Source organism: Scyliorhinus canicula, chromosome 1, assembly GCF_902713615.1.
Source record: "Scyliorhinus canicula chromosome 1, sScyCan1.1, whole genome shotgun sequence".
In the NCBI taxonomy this organism is placed as follows: domain Eukaryota; kingdom Metazoa; phylum Chordata; class Chondrichthyes; order Carcharhiniformes; family Scyliorhinidae; genus Scyliorhinus; species Scyliorhinus canicula.
In genome coordinates, this window is record NC_052146.1 from 88,041,092 (window position 1) to 88,058,660 (window position 17,569).

Genomic DNA, 17,569 nt, shown 5'->3' on the forward strand with positions numbered 1-17,569 from the left:
GGCCCAAGGTTTACTAGCATCGCTGGTCCTTCCATGAGCTGACGGACAGCATATGCTGCAGAAGATTCCGTCCCAACTTGCCGTCATGGCAACCCATGGAGGAGTAGGACAACTGCTCCCGGTGGCTGTGATACAGTATATCTTATCCCCCCTTTCCTTACCTTTCCTCCCCTTTGCTTCTCCCTTCCCCTCTCTCCCACTCATGTCCCCCCTCCTCCCACATCTACATCTGTCACAGCTTATCCTCTAATTTTAGTTAAGAACATAAGAACTAGGAGCAGGAGTAGGCCATCTGGCCCCTCGAGCCTGCTCTGCCATTCAATGAGATCATGGCTGATCTTTTGTGGACTCAGCTCCACTTTCCGGCCCGAACATCTTAACCCTTAATCCCTTTATTCTCCGCTGTTTGGCTTTTCACACCTTTTGTTCTTTCTGGGGACTGCCATTAGTACTCCTTTCCCTTGGTTTCTGTGGATATGACTCATCTTTCCCAATCCTCAGGTCTATTGCTTTTCTTGCTAATTTGTATGCTTCTTATTTGAATCTAGTACTATCTCTAATTTCCCTTGTAAGCCATGGTTTGGCCACAGTTCCCTTTCTACTCTTGCGCCAAACAGGAATAAACAACTTTTGAAGTTCTCCTTATCATTCCTTGAATGCCTGGCATTGCCTGTCTACGGTCCTTCCTTTCAGTAATGTTTCTCAGTCCATCATAGCCAACTCATGCCTCACACCATCATAGTTACCTTTATTGAGATTCAGGATCCTGGTCTCAGAATCAACGATCTCACCATCTACTTTGATAAAGAATTCCATCATATTATGGTCACTCATCCCCAAGGGCTCTCTCACAACTAGATTGCCAACTAATCCTTTCTCATTGCACAATATCCAGCACAAGATGACTTATTCCCTTGTTGGTTCCTCAATGAATTGGTCCAGAAAACCATCCTGTAAATATTCCAGAAATTCCTCCTCTATTGGAGAGTGATGATCATTTACTGTGAAGAAAGCACTGGTGCTCATCAGGATCTGATAAAGCTTGGCTCCTGTCTTTTTTCTGACAGCGCATTCACCTGTATCCTCTAAATGAGATTTGCATCAGGGGCTGTTGATCTTGGACCACTGAGCTCGGAGGGTAGGGGTTGGGCGTGTGGGCAGGCCTACTGTGAAGATTAACGTGACCGAGGCTTTACCTGTATCAGGTGTGACATGTTTTAATGTGACAGATTTCCATTTCCCCACTCTTCAGATAGTGACCTCACCAGGGCCTACTCAGTGCTCCTCACTGTTGCTGGTCTTTCGTTGTCTAGTACTACATCTAGGTCTGTCCCCAGGATGCATATCAAAGATGGAGGACCCTACTTTCCGCGCCCTGTGATCTTTTCTGCCCTTAGCGGTCTTCCTCTCGAGGGCCTGGAGCCGGAGGGCATCAGCCAAGTTACCGGTGTCACTGACTTCACTGTGCCACCTTGTTGTGCCTGCTGTTCTTGAGATGCGCTGGTGTCAGGAGGGAGGGAATCAGAAGAGCTGGAGATTGCCATAGTATCCTTGCTGGCAGGCTCTGGGTTGGCCTCCATTGCTTCCTCTTCCCTGATGATGTCCGTAGTGCCGGGGGGGGGGGGGGGGGGGGGCTCCAGGGGACGGAGGAGCAGCTGGAGTGAGCTTCAGAGACCTCTAAGTCATCTGGCACTGGAGGCTCCCCATTGTCTGCACCATGTGCTCACACCCTCAGTGATACTCCTCAGTGACTTGGCAATGTCCACCTGTGCCCGGCACACGTCCTTCATCAACTGGTTCATGATGTCAAGGACCTCAGCTGTGGTTGTCACAGACAGGCATGCCTTGGACACCACCACCTAAGACGTGGACATTGTGCCCAAGGTTTTCCACTGGGGGCGCCACCCCAGCAGTGTTGGCCTCAGTGCCATGCAAAGTCAGCATCATCTCCTGTGCCTGAAGGCTTAGGGACTCCACCAATCCGCCTTGCGGTTGTTGGAATGTCGCTGACACTCCCTTTTGAATCCTATGGCTCTGTCCTAACATCTGCATCAGCTCTGGGTGAACCTTGTCCAGCGGCTCGACATCTGGCTAGGACCCAGCTGAGTCATGAGATCCAGCAGACCTCCGACATCTACCTCCTTGGTGTTCCTGCCTCCACCTGATGTGCAGAGCAAATGTGTGGGGATCACCAGTTTGTGCCCTCAAAGCCTGCCCATTGATGTCATCCACTGGGATGTGTGTCTCTGCACTGATGGAAGGTACAGGTGATAGCCGGAACAGCTCGCCTGTGGTTTCCTCGGAATTCTTCTCCATAGTGTGTTTGGGTGGCAGGGGGCACTACTCCGGATGGTCTCATCAGATAGAGTTCATGCAGGACATGGACATGTGGCCAGTGATAGGGAAGGATCATTTTGTCTGACATGAACAACTCACTTGAGACAGGTCATCTGGGTGAAGGGGCAGTGGATCCTCACCTCTCTGGTACAGGCCAACCTCGATGTTGGTAACTGCTCTCTCCTCAGTCAACCCCACAATTTCCAGTGCCCATTCCCCATTGGGGGGTGATGACTCGAATCTTTGGCACTGCTCCCCCCTCCCATATTTGCCCTTTCTCACTAATTATGGGCTATGTTATCCTGCGGGGACAAAGAGCAGGCATTGTGAGCCGCACGCTTGATGGGTTGGCGGGGGGGGGGGGGGTTTCTATATCAAGTGGTATGTGTGGGAACTAAACCTAACCATGAAAGGGTTGTGCTGGTGGGTGCCAGGGGATTCTGAGGAACATGCTTGAAGATCGAATGTGGGGACGGTGCAAGGTGTCAGCCTGTGGATTGGGGGGGGGGGGGGGGGGGGGGAGAGGGGTATTTGGAAATTTGAGGGGTGGCAGGCAGAACTGATGCCAGGGGGGAGGTGGTAACATACCCTTGCAGCTCCATGGAGGTTGTTGGTCCTCTTCCGACTTTGGACACTGGTCCTCCTTGTCATGCTGCCACTGCCTCACAGGCACATTGCTGACCCTGCTGCTGGTCCTCTGGCCCCCTCGGGGAACAAGAGCCCCTACTCTCATCCACAGCATTGAGAAGCCTTTTGAAGTCGGCATCCCCAAAGCGAGGAGCAGGTCTGCATGCTGCTATGCTTGTGTGTTGACTGGGAGTGAGTGGTGAGGGAGGGTTTAAACACAGCTCCCCCTTGTTAGTGGTGAGCAGCTGAGCTGCAAGTCTGATGAATCAGACGGTGAGGGAGCTAGGAATGTCCAAATTCTCATGGCGCCACATTTTTGGCACTAAATGATGTTGAATACTGGCTGCGAAATCGCCAATGCAGCTGGCGCTAAACACCCCATCAAACACGGCCAAACCGGACATTAACATTTGTCCGCTGAATCTCGTCCCTGGCCTATTAATGTCTGGGCAGTGACTATGAACAACTTCAAAAATACATGTAAATTCCTTTGATTCAGTGATTCAAATTTACCTTCAAGCTCATCTTTAGTGATCACAACCTTGCCTTTATCGGTCTGGATATCTGTAGTTAAGAAATTAGAGTAAAGAAATTTCATTTGCATCATTATGTCAATTGAAAATCATCAGTAAATCATCACTGAGACTATAGATCACAAAAAAGGTAGAAATCTGCACACAAATTATAATTTCAAATTGAGATTATCTATTGTTACTTTAGAAAAGATGTAAAAGCATTTTCTGAACGTGTATTCATTTTGACTTTGTATTTTAATAATATATAGTAGTTTGTTTTGTTGCAAAAATATACTTCATTTGTAAAATATCCAAAGGAAAATTACAAACATTTCAAAATGGCCATCACAGAAGGTGCAATGATATTCAAGTTTTCCACATGGATCGTGGGCGCGATTTAACACCCAAAAAACAGAGTCCCGTTTTGGGCGTGTTTAGCGGGGTGTTTCTTGGTGCCTGTCCCGCTGAAGCCGCACTTACCTCACTTCTTGCTCTGAACTCGTTAGTGCAGGAAGAGATCGGGCCGCCATTTTTAAATGCCGCCCGATCTCTCGAACCCCCTTGGAATCGCCATTGTGACCTCCAGATCCCCCCACCACCCCAACCTACCTCTCAAGGGGTCTTTGAGGCCCCACTCACCCCACTTCTGAAGGGTAGGGCACTCCTGGGACCGATCCCTGGCACATGGGCACCTTGACACTGCCAGCCTGGCACCTCAGCACTGCCACGCAGGTACCCTGGAACAGCTGCCAGGGTGCCTGGGTGGCAGTGCCAAGGTGCTCACTTGCCAGCAGTAATACCAGGGTACTACCCTGTCCAGAACCTGGCCATACGGGGGCCTCTGAGACCCCGCAGGCGGCATTACGCCTCATCTATATCTGTGTGAACAAGTGCTAAATGGCACCATGGCACGGTCTCCCAGTCGAGGGTGTTTGTTCCTGGGCAGCAAGAGAATTGGGCGGCGACAAATTTAAATGAGCCATTACATGTTAATCTGGATCTTGCTCAGCGATTGCGAGATCCAGATCACAATGGCTCCCAAGATCTCATTAGATCTTGTGAGGTGTTCTGAGCATGCGGATTCTTGCGAGTGGCCTCCTGCGAGATTAAATGGCTCATTGCGTCATTAAGCCAGGTCGAAGTGGCTGTTCGATTGTGCCCCAGGTTGCTTCAATATAATTAAAGCAACATGAGTGACAGCAGCCACAGAGACGGAATGGGGAAAGGTCACTGTCTAAGACCTTTCAGCCATAGAGCAAGGAGTGGGGGGGGGGGGGGAGGAATTGTATTGAACCCCTCAGGCTGTATGACTCATATTGAATGCATACAGTGAATATTACATGTATCACAATTCTATTGAAGCACCTCAGATTGCAACTTGACCTATGTAGGCAACTTAAATGCCATTGCACTTATTATAATGACAATACGTAGTAGTTTAAAAATGTTTTATTCCTTTCTCAGAGTTACAAAGTCAATGTGCGGAGTGGGCCGGGAAATGCTTTAATCCATCTCCTTGCTCCAAAAACCAACTCAAATTCAAATTGAATCCAATTCATGGGCCCCACGAAGGTGACATCATCGATCCAGGCTGACAAGAACAGACATTACACCTGATTGTTTGATCTTAGCTAAAAGGTTAAATAAACCTCAGCACAATTTTACCACATTGCTCTTAGGCAATTTTCTTTTGGTCCTTTAGTCTCAGTATTCGTTGCCTCACTATTTAGGTCACTGTAGTATCATAATCTGGGGCTGTTTAGCACAGGGCTAATTCGCTGGCTTTGAAAGCAGACAAAGCAGGCCAGCAGCACGGTTCGATTCCCGTAACAGCCTCCCGGAATGTGGCGACTAGGGGCTTTTCACAGTAACTTCATTTGAAGCCTACTCGTGACAATAAGCGATTTTCATATCGTTTTTCACTTAAGATGTAAGTGTAAATTAATCATTCATTACACACAGATTTTTCAAACTCTTAAAATCCACTCTGTTTCCAATGTAAAGTCTCCTCGGTACCTCCCAATTCCATCAAATGTATTACATAAATAAGATGGATATTAAAACTTTATACATGGGCTTTGATGGTTTCAGTTCATCCTTGACTCATTAATTCTTACTTTAAAAAGGCAGTTGGCATGCCAAAGCATACGTCAATGTATCCCTCCGAGTTGGCGTTACCATCCTTTCCAGATAGTGCAACTGAGACTGATTAAAGTAAATGATAGATGAAAATACAAACTGTAATTTGTATTTGAGCTTTTCCATGGAGGAGTAAGTGTTCCAGCATTATAATGACCAGGGTCAACTGAGGGTCAACTGAGAGTCAGCCATTCTGATTCTTACAAGCAATAAATGATTAACATGCCATATAAGTACAAACTGGTCCATATGAACAACAATAATGCATTTAAATAGAATATTTAACATTGTAAAACGGCCCAAATTGCTTCATAAAGGAATAGTCAAACAAAAATGAATGCTGAGACAAAGAACAAAATTTAGGACGGCCAATATTAAAACTGGGCCAAGGAGGTGAGTTCAGAGGTGATCTTAAAACAGAAAAGATAAGCGGAAAGGCAGAGAGGTTAAGGGAGAGAATTTCAGAATGTAGAACCAAGACAGGTGAAAACACAGCAACAATTGTGAAGGGAGGAGATGTGCAACAGGCCAGATTCAGAATGTCAGCAAGTTCACTGAGTGGAACTGGAGGAGGTTGCAAAGAGGTTTTTTAATATTCGTTCATGGGATGTGGGTGTCGCTGGCTGGGCCAGCAATCATTGCCCATCCCTAAATGCCCTTTAGGGAGCATTTAAGGATCAACCACATTGCTGTGGGTCTGGAGTCACACATAGGCCAGGCCAGGTAAGGATGGTAGATTTTCTTCCCTGAAGGGCTGTAATGAACCAGATGGGTTTTTACGACAATCGACATTGGATTCATGGTCATCATTAGACTTTTAATTCCAGATTTTTACTGATTTCAAATTTCACCACCTGAACTGGAGAATTAGAACCCGGGTCCCCAGAGCATTAACCTGGGCTTCTGAATTACTAGTCCAGTGCCAATGCCACTACGCCACCACCTCCAGATGAGACTAGTTGGAGGTTTGATAGGTGGCGGCGATTGAAACTATCTATTCAACTAAATTGGGTTCTTGACATTCCCACTGTCACAGCTTTTGATCTTCTTGTCCTCGTTTCTTCCCCTGAAGACTCATGTAGGCCGCGATTTAATGGGGGGAAAAAAGTGGCCCATTTTTATACGGGATTAGCGGGATCATTCCTGGCACTTGTAGCACCAGGACCGACCCCACTATAGAACAGGACTCTTTTATTTTTTCGTACCTCAGTAGGGAATGCCCCACCAAGGGCGCACTGAAAGTCACATTTCCTGCTCTGAGGATCGCCACTTGGCAGTGCAGATGTCTCAACCTCCCAATGCAACCCCTGAACTTCCCAATGCCACAACTCACCTGTTGGAGGGGGCCTTGAACCCCCCCTGCACCCCACCTCATACGGGTAGGGCACCCCTGGGCCCTATCCTCAGCACAGGCAAAAAGTCACATTGGCACTGCCAGCCAGCCAGTGGACCTGCCAGCCTGGCAGTGCCACCTAAGCACCCTGGAAGTGTCAGGCTGGCAACCAGGTGGCACTGGTAGGGTGCTATGCTGGCAGTGTCATGGTGTCTGGACAGCATTAGCAGAGTCATGGTGCCACCCTGCCAAGGTTTCGACCACCCAGCGCCCCCCAATTGTCCGGGAGACTCCCTCCCAAGTGCCGCTCTACCCGATACCCATTTGTGGAGACAAATGCTAAACAGCACCCAGCTGGGATGCTACTCGACGAGGCCGATAGACCAGTTCGATTTGATGTAAACATCGTTAAGTGAACAGTTAAGCTCATTTAACTATCCAAGTCTGGATCCTGTCCATTGAGGGCAGGATCCAGATCACAACATCTGCGAGATCTTCTTATACCGTCGGGAATCCCAGAAGAGGCCTATCGCGGGATCTATCAGCTGCGTCTCATCCCGATTACGGCAGGACGCGACCGATATATCATGCCTGTCGTTCCATGGAATTGGAGTGGAGAGGAATGAGTGATTATTGGCTCACTGGAAGTGGAGAGGGTGAGTTGGTTCCCATGCCCCAGGCTATTATTACCATCACAGGAGCTGGAAAATAAAGTGTCTTTCGTTCCAGTAATGGCTGGGTTTCATGTGAACAAGTGAAGGTTTGGAGATTCTCTTTTCTCTTCCAGATGCCAAGTGCTTTCTCAGCTATGTTTTGCTCATTACTTCCTCATGCCATTGACTATAGGTGTGATTCAACCAGACAAAAAACAGAGTGCCGTTTCAGTCGCGTGCAGCAGGCTGTTTCTCGGTGCCTTCAACGCCAAAATAGACCCCCACTATGGAACAGCAATTTGCCATTTTTTTTTACAGCTCAGCTCGCCAGTGAAGGAAGAGTGCTCGTGGATTGGGGCGCCATTTTTACATGCCACCCCGCTCTTTCAAGCCCCTCTCAGCTACCCCACTGTGACCTCTGGTCCCCACCTCTTATGAGCAAGGCACCCTGGGCTCAACTCCTGGCACGGGCAACCTGGCACCCAGTCACCTTGGTACTGCCAGCCTGGAGCTCTGACAGTGCCCCTGCCAGTCTTGCATTGCCACATAGGCACCCTGGTATATGTGGTAGTGCTAATGTGCCAGGCTGGCAGTGCCAAGGTGCCCTGGTGTCAGTAGGAATGCTATAGTACTGCCCTGGCCAGAGCCTGACCACCTGGAGGGCTCTAATGGCCTGGCTGATCCACCCAGGTGGTTACGCCTGGTCCACATTTGTGTGGACTAGTTCTAATGGTGCCATGGCGAGGTCTCACAGATGTGGCCATTATTGTTCATGTAAATATGCAAATCTGGATCTCGCCCAAGCGTCACGAATCTTGCGAAAGGCCATTCACGAGATTCAACTGCCTCATGGGCAAGATGGGCGTGCCGAGGCCGGTAAATCACACCTTATATCTATTCCACAACCTGATTTCAATCCCAGTGCCCGAGGGAAAGATCAGAAGGTGACAGGAAGGGGAAATTGCAGGTGTTGTTATTTCCATTCATCTGTTGCCCTTGCCCTTGGAGGCAGTCGAGGAATGCTAGTTTCCAGCCAGTTGTAAGTCAGTAATTTTTCGATTAATAGCAAGAATGAGCATCTCAGGTGGATCAGGGGGTGAGAAAGTGAAATGAAGCCAGACATGAGCATTTCAATACATTTTGAGATGAAACATTGTAACCCATTAATCATTTTCTAATATGATAAACGTCTTACCAGTGTGCCGACGTAGGATTGCTCAATTCTCTGAAGATCTTTATTTCTAATGAGGTGAAGGCCAGGTGGGAGGAGGAGCTGGGACCCATTTTGTAAGAGGAGGAGTGAGTCCCTCCGCTGGGTGATGGTAACGTTATCCTGTGCGAGGGTGAGCTTGATCCAGCTCAAGGTGAAATTTAGGGTGCACCTCACCAAGGTTAGAATGAGTCGATTTTTTTGCAGGGGTTGAAGATAGGTGCGAATGGTGTTCGATGGCGGCCTGCGAACCACATGCACATGTTCTGGTCCTGTCCCTAACTGGAGGTTTTTCATCAACACCATATCGACAATCTTAAATGTTGACTTAGAGCCCAGTCCGTTGGTAACTATATTTGGGGTGTCAGACCAGCCGGAATTGAGGACTGGTGCAGGGGCAGATGCCTGGCATTCGCCTCGTTGATTGCTCAGAGGCAAATTCTGCAGAGCTGGAGGCAGGTGAAGCCACTTCATGCCCCATGGTGGCCAGGTGACTTGATGGAGTTCCTGTACCTTGAGAGGGTCAAGTTTATAGAGAGGGAGTCGATCAAGGGGTTCTACCATACATGGTGGCCTTTCATATTGCACTTTAAGGAATTGGTCACTGTTAGGTGTTAGTGGGGGGAGGAGTGGGGTGAGCTGTTTGGGTATTTCTGTTATTGGGGTTATTGTCACTGTTGTCATTTGGAATTTTTTGATACATGTGTTGGTCTTGTTTTGTTTAGTAAATTTTTGATATAAAATGTTAAAAGTTCAATAAGAGTAATTTTTAAAATAAGATTGTCATTTCTGATCAAACATTCAAACGAAATTGATTCAAATGAATGATTTACTTCCATTGATGGCACATACTTATTATTCGTTCTCCAGCTGTAGGATCAGTTGTGGTGACTGGTTCTGAGATCCGTGAAGGTCTGCTGGTTCCTGCAGCATTAACAGCTCGAACACGGAACTGGTAAGTTCGGTTTTCAGAAAGGCCCACAATAGGAAATTTGCACAATTTCTCAGGAACTTCATTGCATTGAATCCATTTGTCACTTCCTACCTCACATCTAAAAGCATACATCAGAAAACATTTATGTTTTACCAATAAAAAACAAGTAAATCACCACGACTGCTTTGTGTTCTAACAAATTACTTACATTGGATAAAGAAGGATATTCTAAAATTAAATTTGGAGTTTTATCATTTTCATAATGAATAGAAGGTTATGGGTGCGATTTAATGGAAAAGAAACAGAATCCCATTTTGCAGTAGTGAGAACGACCCAGCAATGAAACAGAATGTCCCGCCGAGCCCGCTTGAGTTCAGCTCGCCAGTGCAAGAAGAGATCGGGCACCATTTTTAAATGACATCCCAATCTTTGACCCCCCCCCCCCCTCCCGTGGTCTCTAAACGTCCCCAAATGCACCAATTAGAGGGTCCTCGAGTCCCCTGCACTCCACATCACAAAGATACCTCCAGCCTGATTCCCAGCACGGGCAAGATGCCACCTGGCACTGCCAGCCTGGCATCCTGGCAGTGCCTCTTCCAGCCTGGCAGTGCCACCTGGGCACTCTGGCATTGTCAGTGTGGCACCCATGTGGCAGTGCCAGGCTGGAAGTACCATGGTGCCCAAGTGGCTTCAGGGATGCTAGGTACCACCGTGCCCAGTGCCCAACCACCAGAGGGTCCCAAAACACCTGGACTACATTTGTGGAAACCAGTGCTAAACGGCACCTGCTCAGGGTCTCCGAGACAAGGCCATCAGATCCTGCGCCTTGAGTAACTCTGACACAGACATATATTCAAGTGAGCCTAACTGCTCACTTGAATATGCAAATCTGGATCCCACGCATTGTGGGCAGGATCCAGATCGCAATACCTTGCGGCACCTCATTAGAGGCCTGTCGCGAGGTACCGACCTTGTCGCAACCTGACTCGGGCACGATGGAGCCGTTAGATCGCACCCTATGTCGTTTATGTTGTGCAATCTTTCCCAATCAGATGAAATCGAAAGAACGTGGGCAGTTCCCTAATTTGCACTCAGAAAAGTTCAAACAGTGTTAAATAATGAATAACACTGTTTAAAAACATCAGCCAAGTGCAACCTTTCCATTAACACCTTTCCATCCATATCATTTATGTGAGTGAGATTGGGAGGTATCAGCAATGCTAATCTCTGATAGATTTTATGTTGCAGTCTCCCAAATCACAGTAAATACAAAGACTATCACGGTTTGACACATTACAGATGTTTTTGGAGCTAAAATAGGCTTTGATCTGATAATTTACTGAAGAGAAAACATTACACATTCGTAAATTTGTAAAATGCCCCATTGGTTGCCAACGTTAGGCATCTGCAAACACAATCACTGCAAGGACTCCACCACGTTGGCAGCTGATGGTTATTATTGGCACCAGAGCTTTTGATTGTTTGCAATTGAGCAGTCATTGAGTATTATTGTTAACCTGGTCTCCCTTCCGATTTTCCAAACGTTTGTTGTTGATTAAGGTAAGCAGGGCCATTCTCTCTGCCAAAATATTCTTCAGGAAAGTGAACAGATACAAATAATTATTACCAACCTGTCAATGAAATAGCCGATTACTGGGCTCCTCCCATCAGCACTTGGTGGTTTCCAGGTAATAAACACATAATCTTTGTTAACATCATGACATTCCACGTCCAATGGTGAACCTGGAGCCCCTGCTTCTGCAGCTCGAGCATCTGTGGGGGAAAGAATGTGACATTGTCTGCTAATTAATTAAAAATAAATAGATTAGGAGCAGAAATTATTTCTCTGAAAATCTGATGGGGACTTTTAGCTGATGTACATGATCGTGTACTTTTTTATTTGTGCATGGAACGTGGGCTTCACACGCTGTGGCAGCATTTATTTTCCATCCCTAATTGTCCTTGAGGAGGCAGTTAAGAATCAACCACATTGCTGTCGGTATGGAGTCACATGTAGGCCAGGCCAGGTAAGGTCGGCAGATTTCCTTCCCTAAAGGACATTAGTGACCCAGATGGGTTTTTACGACAATCGACAATATTTTCATGGTCATCATTAGACTGTTAATTCCAGATTTTATTTTATTGAATTCAAATTTCACCATCTGCATTGGTGGGATTTTAACCTGGGTCCCCAGAACATTAATCTGGATCTCTGGTTTATTAGTCCAGTGACAATACCACTATGCCACCTTCCAAACCCATGACTACCACTATCTAGAACAACAAGGGCAGTAGATACATGGGAACACCACCAACTGGAGGTTCCCCTCCAAGTCAATCACCATAACTTGGAAATATATCGCTGTTCCTTCATTGTTGCTGGGTCAAAATCCTGGAACTCCCTCCCTAACAGCATAGTACCTGCACCACATGAATTGTAGCAGTTCAAGAAGGCAGCTCACCACCACCTTCGCAAGGGTAATTAGGGATGGGCAATAAATGTTCGCCTAGTCAGTGAAGTCCATATCCCGTAAAAGAATAATTTTAAAAATGTATATATTTCTTTAAGTATTTCCTAGATCCCAAATACAACTACAGAGATGGAACAATATTTTAACCATTTAATTAATCCTTCCAAAGGATGTCGACAGTTCATTCTTGTCTCTCAAATACACACATGAACATGAAAAATAGGAGCAGTGGTGAACCATTTGGCCCATCAAGCCTACTCCAGCCAGTCAATATGATCATGCATGATCTTGGGCTTCAATTCCATTTATCTGCCCATTCCCACTATCACTTAATCCCCTGAGAGACCAAACATTTGTCTATCTATCTCAGCCTTAAATATATTCAATGATGGAGCACCCACAATCCTCTGCGGTAGAGAATTCCAAACATTCATAGCCCTTTGAGCAAAACATAATTCCCCCTCATCTCAGTCCTAAATGTTCATCCCCTTATCCTGTGACTGTGTCCCCGTGTTTTAGCTTCCCCGACCAGCAGAAAACAATCTCTCAGCATCCACCCTATCAAACCCCCTCAGGATTATGTAGGTTTCAATGAAACGGCCTTTCATTCTTCCACGTTCCAGTGACATAGGCCCAATTTACTCATCCTCTCATCACAGGATAGCCCCCTCATCCCAGGGATCAATCGAAGGAACCTTCTCTGAACCACCTCCAATGCGAGTTTAGCCTTTCTTAAATAGGCTCACAGGACTCCTGATGTGATCTCACCAAAATCCTGTCCGACTGGAGCAAGAGTTTTTTTATTCGTGGACTGCAATCCCCTTGCAATGAAGTCCAACATGCCATTTGCTTTCTTAATTTTGTGCTGCACCTGCATACTAACTTTCTGCTTTCCTTATACCAGCACACTCAAGCTTTGAACATCAATACTTAACAAATTTCTCACCTTTTAAAAGATATTCTACTTTTTCACTCTTACAATCCTACATTGTACTTCATCTGCCATCTTGTTGCCCACTCACTTAACCTGTCTGTATCTCTTTGCAGCTTCTCTGTGTCCTCCGCACGGCTTATGTTTCCGCCTAGTTTGGTACCATTAGCAAACGTTGCTACATAGCTCTCTGTCTCTTCATCTAAGTCATTAATATACATTGTAAGTAGCTGAGGCCCCAGCACTGAGCCTTGAGGCACTACACTATTCACTGCTGCCAAATTGTGTGGCACCTTCTTGAATGCTTTTGGAAATCAAGGTATACTACATCTACTGGATCCTCTTTATCTACCCAACTGGCTACATCTTCAAAAAGCAAATACAATTTGTCAAATAGGATTTCCGTTTTGTAAAATCATGTTGATTTGTTCTAATCATACTGTGCTCAATCCTTCAAGTTGAAAACGGAAGACCATTCTAAGATATTAATCGAGGTTTGTTTGAAGATGTGAAAACTAAATCAGTCTTTGGTATAACTTTGATAATGTTCAGCATTAATGTTTCTACTCTCCTGACTAACATGTCCTCTCTCACACAACTCATATCTCCTCATAACTCAGTTCACAGTCAAGGATCACCGTCATCACCTTTCTACCCATTGGGTCAGATTCTCTGACCTCCTTATGACGTGTTTCTCGGCAACGGGAGGCAGTGGGATATTCTGGTCCCGCTGCTGTCAATGGGATTTCCCATTCAATCCACCCCATGCCTCCAGAAAACCCGCAGTGGGGGTGTGCCGTCGGTGGTACCAGAAGATACCGCCAGCGTGAACAGCCAGGTAGATCTTGCCCATTGTTTCCTAAATGTAGATGCTCCCCCTATGCTTTTGTGGTTAAAATTAAATCCAATATTCAAGGTGTGTTCTGACTACAGAACTCTGTATAATCAGCTTCATTAGCTCAGCTTCTGTTTGATCTGTTAATTACTGATCAGCAATGAACAAAGAACAAAGAAAACTACAGCACAGGAACAGGCCCTTCGGCCCTCCCAGCCTGCGCTGATCCAGATCCTTTATCTAAACCTGTCGCCTATTTTCCAAGGATCTACTTCCCTCTGTTCCCCACCCGTTCATATATCTGTCTAGATGCACCTTAAATGATGCTATCGTGCCCGTCTCTACCACCTCCGCTGGCAAAGCGTTCGAGGCACCCACCACCCTCTGCGTAAAAAAACTTTCCACGCACATCTCCCTTAAACTTTCCTCCTCTCATCTTGAAATCGTGACCCCTTGTAATTGACACCCCAACTCTTGGAAAAAGCTTGTTGCTATCCACCCTGTCCATACCTCTCATAAATTTTTAGACCTCAATCAGGTCCCCCCTCAACCTCCGTCTTTCCAACGAAAACAATCCTTATCTCCTCAACCTCTCTTCATACCAGCACCCTCCATACCAGGCAACATCCTGGTGAACCTCCTCTGCACCCTCTCTAAAGCATCCACATCCTTCTGGTAATGTGGCGACCAAAACTGCATGCAGTATTCCAAATGTGGCCTCACCAAAGTCCTATACAACTGTAACATGACCTGCCGACTCTTGTACTCAATACCCCGTCCGATGAAGGTAAGCATGCAGTATGCCTTCTTGACCACTCTATCGACCTGCGTTGCCACCTTCAGGGTACAATGGACCTGAACTCCCAGATCCCTCTGTACATCAAATTTCCCCAGGACTCTTCCATTTACCGTATAGTCCGCTCTTGAATTGGATCTTCCAAAATAAATGACTTGTCAGGAACATTGTATAATCTACTGTCTTTATGAGGTGTTATTCAGTTTCTCCTCCAGGTAGTTCATTTATAGATATCTGTAAATTTCATCTCGCATAGTTCAGCCGATTTGCAAATGTTGTCTGGAATTTTTTGTCGCCCTTTGGCTGCTTCATTGGATGTAATTGCTCTCCCCAACAGCACAATGCGGTACAAAACAATTATGTTGTTTTCCTGCATATTAATCACTTGAGTCCTAAATGTCAGAAAAACTATGCTTTTAAAGTGAAGAATATTAGTGTTGTTAGGTATTTTATTGCCCCCCACCCCCACCCCCGCTGCAGGACCTCCACAACGGACACCCTGGTGTGTCGAAGATGACAATGCTCGTCCGCAGCTATGTCAGGTGGCCCGGAATCGACTTCAACATAGAAAAGGTGGCTCAGCACTGTGGCCCATGCCAAGAACATCAAAAAAGCTCCACTGGCAGCACCAATGCACCCGTGGGAATGGCCAGGGAACCCGTGGTCCTGCATACATATCGACTTCTCTGGCCCATTTCAGGAGGCAATGTTCCCGATTATTGCGGACGCCCACTCCCAAGTGGCTCAAAGTCCACAGGTTGCAGGGCATGACCATGAGGACGACCGTGGACCAGTTATGGCGCATGCTTAGCACCCAACCTATCCCCGAAGTGCTCGTGTCTGAGAACAGCAATTACCAGTGGGGAATTTGTGGCTTCTAATGGCATCCATCACATGCGGACCACACCGTATCACCCTGCATTGAACGATCTGGCCGAGTGGGTGGTCTAAACGTTCAAGCGCGGGATGAAGAAGCTAACGACTGGCTCCTGGGACACCTGGTTGGCCCGGTTTCTATTCAGCTACTGTGCCACTCCACATATCACCATAGGTGTTGCACCAGTGGAACTACTGATGGGGAGACGCCTCCAGACGCATTTAAGCCTGGTTATCCCAGACATTGGGGAAAGAGTCCACAGCGGCAGGACAGATTGGAGGCGGACGTGGGCCGCACATGGCTGTTGAAAGCCCAGAGACACTGTCTACGTATGGAATTTCAGTGACAGTGCCAAATGGCTCCAAGGCGTGGTACTTCGCAGAACCAATCCCCGTCCTCCCACGGCCTCCATTTCTGTTCCTTTCATCACCTCCTCCAACCGTCAATGTCCCAGAGGCCAAAATACCAGACACCGACCCTATGCACTCGGACTCTGCTTCTGACATGGACAATTGCCCATGGGGAATGCCGTGCACCGCCGCCCGCACTAGCACCAGCGTGCACGCTGACCACACCAGGCCAGCCTCGATGATCCACGAGTAAACGGCAGTCGCCGGTGTGATACACGCTCCCTAGCCCTGTTCCAGCGACACCGGAATGCTGCCCCCTCTGCAAATGGAACAGGAGATCTCCTCCTTAACCAAATGATATAGATGCCTCTCCGGACTTTTGGGGGGGGGGGGGGGGGGGGGGGGGGAGGTAGGAGGAGGAAGGTATGTTACGATTTTCCCGGCAGTCACGGGTTTTGCACCATCCGGTTCCCCCTGACCACCATGGAGTATGAATATCCCCGGTAAAATGGGCCGAGCTCTCCACTTAACAAAGGAGATGTGGAGACGTGGGGACATAGCCCCATTATTAGAGAATCCCGCCCACTCTCTCTGACACACACACTCATACACTCTCACTCCCAGAGACAAACACTCACTCAGTCTCTCACTCATATACACACTCAGTCTCTCACTCCCACATCCACACTCTCTCTGGCTCACACACACACACACGCTTTCACTCCCACACACCCACACTCATTCACTCATACACATTGGATTTTGTTTATTGTCACTTGTACCAAGGTACAGTGAAAAATATGTTTCTGCGAGCAGCTCAACAGATCATTAAGTACATGAAAAGAAAAGGAAATGCATAATATGGCAACACAAGGTACACAATGTAACTACATACCACTGACAAGGGGTGAAGCATACAGGGTATAATGTTGGTGAGGTCAGTCCATAAGAGGGTCGTTTAGGAGTCTGGTGACAGTGGGGAAGAAGCTGTTTTTGAGTCTGTTTGTGCGTGTTCTCAGACTTCTGTATCTCCTGCCCGATGGAAGAAGTTGGAAATGTGAGTCAGCCGGATGGGAGGGGTCTTTGATTATGCTGCCCGCTTTCCCCAGGCAGCGGGAGGTGTAGATGGAGTCAATGGATGGAAGAGGTTCTCTTTCACTCCATACATGCACACACTCTCTGGCTCACACATATACACACATACACACATACTCACTCATACACACACTCACTCTTTCACTCCCACATGCGCACACTGACTCACTCATACACACACTCACTCTCTCTGGTTCACACACACACACACACGCACTCTTTCACTCTCTCTGGCTCACACACACCCTTGTTCCCAAACTCCCATACTTAATCATTCCTACATAATATACACACACCTATACACACTCTCTCACTTCCACACTCCCACCCACGTACACACTCTCTTTTGCTCCACACACTCCCTCGTTACCACACTCTCATACTCTCTCATTCCCACACACACACACACTTTCTCCCACTTCCACACACATGAACCTTCTCGCTCCAACACTCCTGTCCACATACA

At 47.1% G+C, this 17,569-nt stretch overlaps 1 protein-coding gene across 1 annotated transcript in view; it reads right to left on the reverse strand.

The window, feature by feature from the left end:
* The window catches only part of myom3 (myomesin 3), a 175,781-nt gene that overhangs the window by 107,358 nt on the left and 50,854 nt on the right, over positions 1–17,569 (reverse strand). Inside the window, exons 10-12 of the mRNA XM_038795011.1 lie at positions 11,380–11,521; positions 9,667–9,866; positions 3,478–3,528 (exon numbers count right to left, since the gene is read on the reverse strand). Coding sequence (XP_038650939.1) covers positions 3,478–3,528; positions 9,667–9,866; positions 11,380–11,521 — 393 coding nt within the window. The remainder of the gene's footprint in view (positions 1–3,477; positions 3,529–9,666; positions 9,867–11,379; positions 11,522–17,569) is intronic.